General features: G+C 29.1%; 3 protein-coding genes across 3 annotated transcripts in view; 2 read left to right on the top strand and 1 right to left on the bottom strand.

Annotated features, from left to right (window-relative positions):
• LOC106784439 (dynein heavy chain 1, axonemal-like) overlaps positions 1–11,057 on the bottom strand; it is a 62,878-nt gene that overhangs the window by 37,624 nt on the left and 14,197 nt on the right. The gene's annotated exons all lie outside the window — the stretch shown is intronic.
• Positions 2,044–10,908, top strand: LOC106784444 (probable G-protein coupled receptor 34). Its single transcript, XM_014743983.1, has 3 exons — positions 2,044–3,438; positions 9,910–10,114; positions 10,717–10,908. The coding sequence occupies exons 1-3, from the start codon at positions 2,545–2,547 to the stop codon at positions 10,866–10,868; spliced, it is 1,251 nt and encodes a 416-aa protein (XP_014599469.1). The 5' UTR covers positions 2,044–2,544; the 3' UTR covers positions 10,869–10,908.
• Positions 4,841–6,725, top strand: LOC106784443 (cytochrome P450 9e2-like). Its single transcript, XM_014743982.1, has one exon. It carries the CDS (start codon positions 5,016–5,018, stop codon positions 6,513–6,515), a length of 1,500 nt encoding a protein of 499 aa, XP_014599468.1. The 5' UTR covers positions 4,841–5,015; the 3' UTR covers positions 6,516–6,725.

The following is an 11,057-nucleotide window of genomic DNA, read 5'->3' as shown; positions in this document are numbered from 1 at the left end:
AAAAAAAAAACAAAGGGGGGAAAACAGGTGACAAAATCATTTCCCTGAGGAAATATTTCCCACATACGACGTTTCGAAGATTGTTTTTTTTTTTTTCTCTCAAGAAGGAAGATATATGTATAAATAATATGATTGGGTGAGAGAGATATAGAAAGGGATCAAAAGTATATATTCGGCGGCACGTGTGACAAGTACACAAAAGTCATCGTGTTTTAACTTTTCACATATTATATTCAAACTATATATATGTGTTTAATTAGATGAAAATTCTTTAATTAGGATTTTCCCGTCTCTTGAATAATTAGAAAGATATATTACTGGATTATTATTATTATTATTATTATTCCATAGAGTTAATTAACTTTTTATCTTCATTATTTACGAGATAAGCCATTTGTCTTTCTAAGAGAAGATGGAAAATATCGTTAACAATTGTAACGAAGTACTGTCTAACGGTTTTAACGTGCTTAGATTTACTTGTCCTAAAACGGATACGTAAGTGATATATATATATATATATATATATCGTTCAAGAAAGAAGATCATCCAATTGTTCATGTTACACTTAATCTTGATTAATGATCCTTGAAAGAGCATTTACCAAAGACCCTAACAGAGAAATGTGATTATCTTATTGCAATTAAAGTCTCTAATAAATATTCATTTGTCTTATATTAAGAACAAGGAACAAATCTAAAAACATAAAAAAAAAAGACAAGAACATCAGAAAAGAAAGAGAGACCTACGATTTAATATCAGAAATAAAAAAGGATCAGGAAACATTTTGATTAATCATTCGGAAGACAATAAATTTGAAAGATTACAACATTGGTGCAAACAAACTTTGGGATTCCATAAAAAGGAAAAAAAAGAAATCCTCCCTCATTATTTACGACAAAAAGAAATATTTTTACGACCGTTATCTTTAATCTACTCCACATTAGTCTATTTTATTGACGGATAACCAGTAAACCGATAAATCAGACCTATCCCGTTTATCTTCATCGAGAGAAATAAGTTTTTTAAAAGCGAAATAAATCGATACTATTTCTTCTCTTATCTGATTTGAAACAATAAAGATTAATCCTAAAAAAGAAATAAAGGAAGAAAGGAACAAAAAAAAGAAGAGTGATTGGATTATTGTTCACCAATGGCAACGTGTACGTAAATCAAACATTATATAAAATATACATTCTTCATTAAAGAAAAAAAAGAAAAAAAAAAGAAAAACAAATATCTCCGTTAAAAATCGACAATTGAAAAAATCTTACAAAATGGAACAACCTACGACGTTAAAAAACATTCCACCACCTTCGCATTTTTAAATTCTATCAACATATCGCACGTAGCTTACACAGAAACAACAGAAATTAATAATAAATAAAAAGGAAGTACGGAAGGATGATTAAAATTGAATAAACGACGGATACACTATTTCTCTTTCCTCTTACACATACAAACAACCTTTGCATTTGAAATCCTATCAACATATCACGCGTAATTTACAGAAAAATAAGAGAAATTAATAATAAATAAAAAAGGGGAAAACAAAATAAGAAGAAATAAATTTCAATAAACGACAAATACTTTTTCTTTCTCTATTTATCTCTCTCTCTCTCTCTCTCTCATTCTCTTAATCCCTTTTTTTTCATCAATTTCTTTTTCACAATTAGAGACGAGTAAAAACTTTATGAGGGTTGTATATGTATCTGTAGTAGTTATATACATATAATACACATATCCCACTTCTTCTTTTATACTATCCTTAGATTTATTTAAACATCTATTATTTTCACCATAAACAAAGTCGCTTTCCACATTTCATTGGTGTTGCGTCATCGTCTCATTCGGTAATTCCGAGAGAGTATTTATATCGATTATTTACGTTAGCGATAGCAACTATGAATGAACGAGGGCTTAACTTCCCGTAAACATCGTGCTTACTATAGTATTCCAAAATTAGATAGAAAAAAAAAAAAGAAAAAATCCAAAGTCCTTGAAGAGCAATAATAAAATATTGAAAATATCTAATAGAAATTTATTATATCGTACAAATAAATATAAATCATTCAAATAATTGGACAAGATCCCCACCCACCCCCAACCCGATTGAAAGAACAAAAAATAATATTTCTTACAAAACGAACATATCAAGAATACCTCAACAACAGCATCACCCAACTTCAACCCCAACACCCAACTACCTCCGCGCAACGAATAATAAGAAATTTCAACAGGGTAACTAACCGTAAAAGAAGTAATCAGCACGTCATCCTTAATCGATAATACGAGTAACAGAAATCGTTCACCTCGCAGAAAGGTGAACTTTCTCGTAGACCCTGGTAACAAAGTTAACTAGAAGTGAAATTGTTTTAAAATATCGTGCTTTGTATTTTTAAATTAAAAAAAAAAACCAAACGAAAAAAGAAAAAGAAAACAAAAGGAGGACACATTAATGAACGATCAATAATCTTGAAATATTTGTCATAATTGTAACAACAACAAGTACAACAAGAAGAAACAACATAATTGTATTCTCGCAACATGTTTTGGAGTACGTCTAATGTAACAACGACAAATTCAAGACCAATTCAAATAACGAGAACGATAAGTGCTCTACCACGTGTACGAAGATCAGTTGATTCTATATTATCATGGACAAACGTAACTAGCGCAAATCTTTCAAACAGGAACATAAGTTTTGATCAACCGATTGAATATGAAGAGGATACTATAACGGAAGATTGCAGTTCTATGGACTTTTTACTTGAATTATTCCACACTTATTACATTCCAGCCATTATCCTATTGGGATTGGTTGGAAATCTCTTATCGTGTTTCGTATTTTTGAATACCCATTTGAAAATGCGCAGCTCGAGTTATTATCTCGCTGCATTGGCTACCGCTGATTTTGGATTCCTGGTTTCGTTACTTTTAGTTTGGTTAAATGACACCTTTGGATTAATGGTTTTCAACAAAGACGGCTGGTGCGAAACCTTGGTATACGTCAGCGCTGTTTGTAGCTCACTCAGCGTTTGGTTGATCGTTGCTTTTACCGTTGAAAGATTCATAGCCGTTCAATATCCGTTACATCGGCCCCATATTTGCACCATAGCACGTGCCAAAGCTATCATTTTAATATTGGTTATACTTGCCTTGGCAAGTCATTCATACGCATTTATTACCGCCGGTGTCGTCAAAGTTCACGATGGTTATGAATTTTGTGGTCTCAAGATAGAACACCTTGAAACAATGAGAATCATCAGTATAATAGATACAATTGCCAGTTTGATAGTACCGCTTGTACTTATAACCGTTATGAATACCATGATAACTAGAAATCTTCTTAGATTCAGTCGAAGATTTAAACAAACACCGAGTGTATCCACCACCTGTCCAAGCAGAGAAAGATCTGAAATCAACCTAAACCAAATTCCGGTGAGTACTGAGTTATTATCTCTTTTAGTAAATTTCCTTTCTTTCGTATTTCTCTTTCATTCTCTCTCTCTCTCTCTTTCTCTCTCTCTTTCGCCAAACATTTACGTAGTTCAAGACAATATCAAGAGTCTGCATGGTTCTATTCTGCATGATATGTTCATAAATACACAATCTTATCTTTTAACATTCTCGTAACGTCTTATACTTAAACACTTAGCACGTATAGTTGTTGTTGGGTATTCATATTTCAACCTGGATTAAAATAAAGAGATATACTTAGTTGAAGAAAAAAAAAAAAAACAAAAACAAAAAAGAATGCAATACTATATTGTTCTCAAATATTCCAGTTTCGTGGAATAATACTGGTATGTACAGTATATACTTATACGTATATATGTGTTTGTTTGGAACATAAACAAACTTTGATACGGCACAGCTGTCCCATAGATATATATGTGATTAAATTTGTGAGAATAATTTATAGAATAACGAATTTGTAACGCGTTTTAATTTGATTTCAATTTTTAAACAAATCAAATGAATAAACGTGGATTTGATGTCATTGTCATTCATAAACTATTCGTTTTATAATCTTATATAAGATTAGTAAAGAAAAGATGAATTCAATGCTGGATTATCTACGAACTTGTCTAACATGCAAAGTAATATATTTCGAATAACGAAAATTCAATTCTATTTCTCGTATACGAACATCCCCTTACTGTTCGTGATATATATATATATATATTGTATTGTAGATTTTTTCGTAAAATAATTTCGTTTTTTCGGCATGGGAATTTGGTTAGTCGCGTTTATCGACATCAAACCAAGATCCTAAACCTCAAAATCATTTTACATTCTAGCAACAAACATTTCAGACGTGATTTAGAACCTTGTTATGTTTCGATCTGTCAAGTAGTTTTTTTTGGCATCGTATCAGAAACGGAAAATCAAAATCAACATTTTCATCATATTTTGTTTTTTTTTTTTTTTTCCCCTTCATTTATCTTTTATTACCGTAAGGATATAAAATTTTATATGCAGTTTAAGCATATTCGCGATTATTAATTTGATTTATTTTTTAATTACATAGATAATCAATTATCTCCAAATTATTTGTTTTTAATTTATCTTATATAACTTTGGACTTTGAATATGAAAAACATAAATCTGAAAATTTATAATAATATTAATAAAAAAAAAAAAAAAAAAAAATTAATCATTACTCTTTGTACTTAAATGAAACGATACTTCATTGAAAAAGAAAAAGAAAAAGAATCATCTTGAATTTGATTCTCTTGATTTATAAGTCGTTATCTTTAGTTATATATGGATCTTTGATGCTATCAAGTGAGTAATTGCTCGATGATCATTGCTTCAAATACTCTCAAGTGGTATCAAATCATCTTCTGCTGTTAGTCGTTCTCAGCTACTCGAATTGATAACATACAAATTGTACAGTTTTCTTTCTGAAGATATTTTTCTCTTCTTTACAAAAGAGAGTTGGTAGAAGATATTCGCGTTTAAAAAAAAATAAAAAAAAAAAGAGAAAAAACATCAAAGAAGATTTTTTATCGATGGAGATCATTGTGATTATTTTAACGATTCTTGCGGTAGCCTTGGGTCTTTATCATTATCGTATACGCGATGTTTCTTATTTCAAAGAAAATCGATTACCTCATGATAGACCGTTACCGATATTCGGCAATCTTGCAGCTTTCTTTTTCCGACGTAAACCAGTCCACCTGATATTGGCAGATATGTATAATAAATATTCTCAAACGAAATATTTCGGATTTTACGATTTCAGAAGTCCGATTATAATTCTACGTGATCCAGAATTAATCAATTCAATTGCTATTAAAAATTTCGACAATTTTACCGATCATACGAGTTTTGTGATAGAACACGAACCGTTACTCGCTAAAAATCTTTTTCAATTACGCGGTGATAATTGGCGAGAAATGAGAAAAATGTTGAGTCCTACGTTTACATCGAGTAAAATGAAGATGATGTTTGGATTGATACAAGAGTGCGCGGATAATTTTGTTCGTCATATAGCGAACAAATCTGTAAACGGTTGGACCACAGAAATGAAAGACATATTTAGTAATTATACGAACGACGTGGTAGCGACTACTGCGTTTGGGATTCGCATCGATTCCATGAAGGATCCAAATAACGAGTTTATTACTCTCGTCAAAAAAGTATTGAACTTCGATAGTATACTTTCGTTGAAATTATTACTAGGCAGAAATTTTCCATGGTTGTTCAAATTATTTCGAATCAAATTGTTCGGCGACAAGGTGCACAATTTTTTTCGCAAAGTTATCATAGACAATATTAAAACTAGACAGGATAATGGTATTAATCGTCCTGACATGATTCAATTGATGATGGAATCGCGAGATAAAATGCAATTAACTTACGATGACATGACGTCACAAGCCTTTTTGTTCTTCCTCGCTGGATCGGATGCTACCTCAACGTTTATGAGTTTCTTTACTTACGAATTAGCATTAAACACGGAAGTTCAAAACAAGTTGAGGGATGAAATAGACGAATGTTTGAAATTAACTAATGGCAAACCTACTTATGATGTTATCATGAATATGAAATATTTGGATGCAGTGATCAATGAAACCTTGAGACTTTACCCATTGACTGTGTTTGTCGATAGATTTTGTTCGAGGAGTTTTGAATTACCACCAGCAATACCAGGAGACAAATCGTTTACCATTAAACCTGGAATGAGCGTTTGGTTTTTGCCCTATGCCATACATCGTGATCCGAAATATTATCCGAATCCCGATAAATTTGATCCAAATCGATTTATCGATGGAAACATTGATCCATTGGTTTACTTTCCTTTCGGTATTGGCCCTAGAATTTGTATTGGTAATAGATACGCCTTAATCATCTGCAAAGTTGTATTTTTTTATTTTGTAGCTAATTGCGAATTTAAAATATCATCTAAAACTCAAATACCAATGAAATATAGTAAAAAAAGTATGGTAATGACGGCTGAAAATGGCTTATGGTTGAAAATTCAAACGCGAAAAGATAAGGATAATTGATTGAGGAAATAATAATAATTACTGAACAAAAAAAATTACCAATTTTCATTGTAATTTAACTTAATGATAATAATTATGTTCTTTTTTAAATAAGAAAAAAATCTCATCAATTTATTCGAAAGAATATTGTTTCTTTTTACACAAAATATCTGACTATCTCCTATTGTAATAATATTTTAAATAAAAAAAAAAAAAGAAAGAATTCTAATTGTATAAAAGAAGTACCTGTAATTTTATATAAGATTCACCTTACACTTCTGTAACTAAAAATAAATGAAAATTTTAACAAACGTTATAAGCATTCTTCTAGCTGCACCGTTCAAAGACTTTGAAGTTTTTAATGCTGCTTCATCGGGAAAGATTTTTTTTTGCTTGTATTGGTGAAACGTTTCTACAGGGATTGGGGTTTGTCGACTATTTTCGAACGATGCGTATAAATATCCCTGACTTATGTAAGCGTTGCCATTCATCTTTACTCAACTCCGAGCATCGACACATTTTAACTTCTTGAGTGTTACTTTTTCATTTATCATTCTTTTTTTTTTTTCTTTATTAATCATATTTTTCTTTTTTTTTTTTAATGATCTGCCAAGATTTTCAAAGGACATTTTAATCGAGAAATTTGATTGAAGCAAAATGACAATTAGTGGGAGGATACGATAAAATGCAAAAATATAAAATGCACATGTAAATCATTGGGAAATAATAAACAATGTTATACGATAGGTGCAATGATATCTTGTAACTGTTCTTTTGTAATTGAATACGTATAACGTTACAAATAAATACGTTTAATTATAAATAACTCTCTCTCTTTCTCTATCTATCTATCTCTCTTTGGAAATGTGTCGCATTAAATGAATATTTTTCGTACCAGTGGTTCAGATTAAAATCAGAAAAAGAATTTCTTCGAAATAATATAACGCGTAGGTTTTACAATCGTTGATATTCCAGGATAATATATATATTTATAACACCCTATTGTGTTTATTACGAGCTTTAAATGTCATAAGGTATGACAGTAGAGATAATTAAAAAAAAACTAACGAATTTCATGATTCTCAATGGAAACGATCAATTTAGAAAAAGAAAAACAAAATTGTTTTAATATTTATATTCCTACCCGATTATAGTTAGCTCTAAGGTTTATATGAAACAATTACACGATAAAATACGTCAAATAAATACGAAAAGTTTAGTGTGCATCACGAAGTATTTACAAAAATAATACAATTCTACGTGGGAGATTTTTTACGCTTCTTAATGAATAAAGTTAATTAATATGAATTTATCTTATTTTTATAAAATCAAATTTTATTTTCATATATATATATATATATCATTTGTCTCCGTATAACAATATTACTAAAATAAATTAACCGAGATTTGTTCGAACTCTAAACGCAATCAATCATGCGTGAAACGTTCGTCAACCATTATGAACATTTTTGGATAATTTCTTATTTTTCAAAACAACCATTTGTCATTAAATACGTAACTATATATATATATATTTTTATTATACGATTTTATAACGATCTGTATTTTAAAATTCAATATATTCGGTTCAGTTCTCTTTATCGATTAAAACACGAATATATCGAAGTCCAGTTACTTCGTTATAGTTACGAATACGAAACCATGTATCCTGTATTTTTTATTTATTTTTTTTTTCCTTTATTTTTAACGACATATCGCCTGCCACTTTTTCATTTTCTTTTTTATACGCGAACATTGAATATTTTGTCGTCATATTAATAAAAAAAAGACAAATGCATGAATAAAATAGTAATATAGTTTGAAAAATCAATCAAGATAGAGAGAGTAAGCCCCTTAACCTTTGATTGTGATCGATTTACTGAAATTAATAGTATAACAACAGACCTAGTCTGGTTTAAATCATTTAGTATTCAGTGTCAAGGCTGTGTATGCATGATCAAGCTGTTTACCATGATATGATGCCCTGTTTACCGATAGTTACTAAAATACAAATGATCTATAACAACAAGTGAAATAAAGTATATATGAAATTATTATCTGATAATATTTAGTACTATTTCTATTTATCTCAAAGGGTTTAATAAAAATGTAAGATATATATAATGAGACAGAAATCAATGAAATAATAAAAGATACGCGCACAATCAAACAAATGTTTTATATAATACAAATGCAAATACGTATATCTACTTGAAGTTGAATAATAATTACATTTTAAGTTGTTATCATGATCATTTATGAACTATTTTATTAATATTATTTTCCCTTTGTGAGATATTTAGTAATTTAAATGAATACGCATTTCCTTTGTATATATCTATTTCTATTCTAATATTAAATAGATGAGAGGGTATGCATTACAAAACTTTTGTTGATTCTATTATATAATGAAACAACAATAAAAATGAAAATACACAACTATTGTAGCAAATGTAATATGCATGAAATAATAACTAAACTAAAATTAAAACATATTGCAATCGAAAAAACGAATGAAAATAAATTATCGACATTTCATCAGAAGATAATGTTTATCTAAACGAGAATACTTGCGCAAAAGATACGCAACCAATTTGTATAGTATCGAAAGCTGATTGGCACCCTGAGAAGTTTTCTATTAATCATAGGATACTAGCAATACTCTCTCAGTTAATCTTTCAACATATAGGATAGACAAGATCCAGCTATTCGTTAACAATAAATACATTTTTCATTGTGACAAAGATATATATATCACTTTGACTGTAACTCTACTAACGAATAATATCAATTTTAATTAAGACGACATGATAGAAAAATAATATTATAGAAAAGAGCTTATAGCTTATTTCTACTCTATTCTACTTACAAATATAATACATATTTATTATTTTACGATTAATAATAATATCAATATAAAAACTGATGATATTCTTAGTAAAATAAAGATTCATTCGTCCAATTTATCCCATTTGTCGAATGAAGATTTTTTTTTAATGAAATACGTGACACTATTTGGACCCATCAGATTTACGATCTACGATATTATATTGGAAACTATTATAAACATTTTTCTAATTTAATCGGAGTAAATAATGGTCCTTTAATAAACATGTTTTAATAATTATATCTACGAGAGAGAAAAAAGAAAAACATTTCAATTAAAACAAATAATTCGTAAATTAATCTATCTCTCTCTATAGATACACGAACAATATTTCTAAAGATCGTATCACATAAATAAACCTAAAATTATTATCTATATATAATAGAAAATGATTTTGTTAGTTCGTAAATGTCGTAACGTTCGTAAATCAATGTTTTTTAGCTTGTAACACGTAATCATACCTAAATAGAATATCGTTGATGATCGTGCTCGTAGACCAAAATTCATCCTATTTAAAATATTTTACAGAGTGGCAGTAGCAGTAACAAAGATGCTGGTGGTATTAATATGGGTACAACTATTGGAGGACGTAGACCACCATCTCAACAATCTTTTCATTCTTCGAAGACCAATCATTCGCAAAATTCAAGGCATCAACCTACATCGATTGCATTACCACCGTCTACACCAAGAAATGCTTGCAAGTTACCAGAAATAGAAGCCCGATGTATACGTGAGTTTAACTACTTTTACTTAATGTTATCGATAAATGATTTCGTTATATTTGTAAACGCGTTTTCCTACAAATTTTTCAATTTATTTATACACGGTCAATAATCTTTTTTACGTTGACATTTCATTTCGCTCGCGGTCGAAATATTTATTCTATACGAGTGATATTTAAAGCGAAAAATTTTTCAACATTTGTTAAAGATAAAATGTATTATGTAAAATTTAAAACCCGAGTCAATTCATTGTCTTAAAATTTAGTACCAACACATTAACGACGAACAAAATTTATTTCAGTTTTTTCTGCATTTTCATTACTCTTCCTCTTCCTTTTCGGATTTCTTTTTTTATTTTTCAAGATTTTATTTACACGAGATTTTTAACAAACCAAAACCGCATGAAACGAATAATCTACATTATTCAAAAAAAAACCGAATGCGCGTGGTTAAATTTCTTTCGGGGAAAAAAAGAAAAATAAAAGAAATAAAAAAAAAAAAAACGAATAATTTAATTTTAAAAAAAATTACAAAATAAAAATGTTTTTTTTTTTTTCGGTTTTTTTTTGTGTGTTAAATCTAATCGTAACGACATTCTTTTATCTTTCAGACGTACGATCGTCTTCGCGAAATCTCGCATCCACCAGAAATCAACAAAGTATTACAAAAATGCTTTTACTAATCAGCACGGTTTTTATCATTCTCAATTCTCCAAGGTATGTGAATAAAACTCTCTACTTTTATATATCTTTTCTAAAATAATATTTATACAATTGTCAATTAATTAAACAATAGTACAGAGAAAAATGGTAGAATTTAAATTCAAATTTAACGCAATGTAACATTCCTCCTTTATTCTTTAAAATCATATATCAAATATTTCTAACCAAAACGATAATTAAATATTACTATCACGACTAATTGGATAATTAATACATAATGGAAAAATAT

The sequence above is a fragment of the Polistes canadensis genome, unplaced genomic scaffold (assembly GCF_001313835.1).
Source record: "Polistes canadensis isolate GaletaPanama2010 unplaced genomic scaffold, ASM131383v1 scaffold_35, whole genome shotgun sequence".
Classification (NCBI taxonomy): Eukaryota; Metazoa; Arthropoda; class Insecta; order Hymenoptera; family Vespidae; genus Polistes; species Polistes canadensis.
Note: the sequence above shows the minus strand (reverse complement) of the source record. Positions and strands in the feature narration are given on the sequence as shown.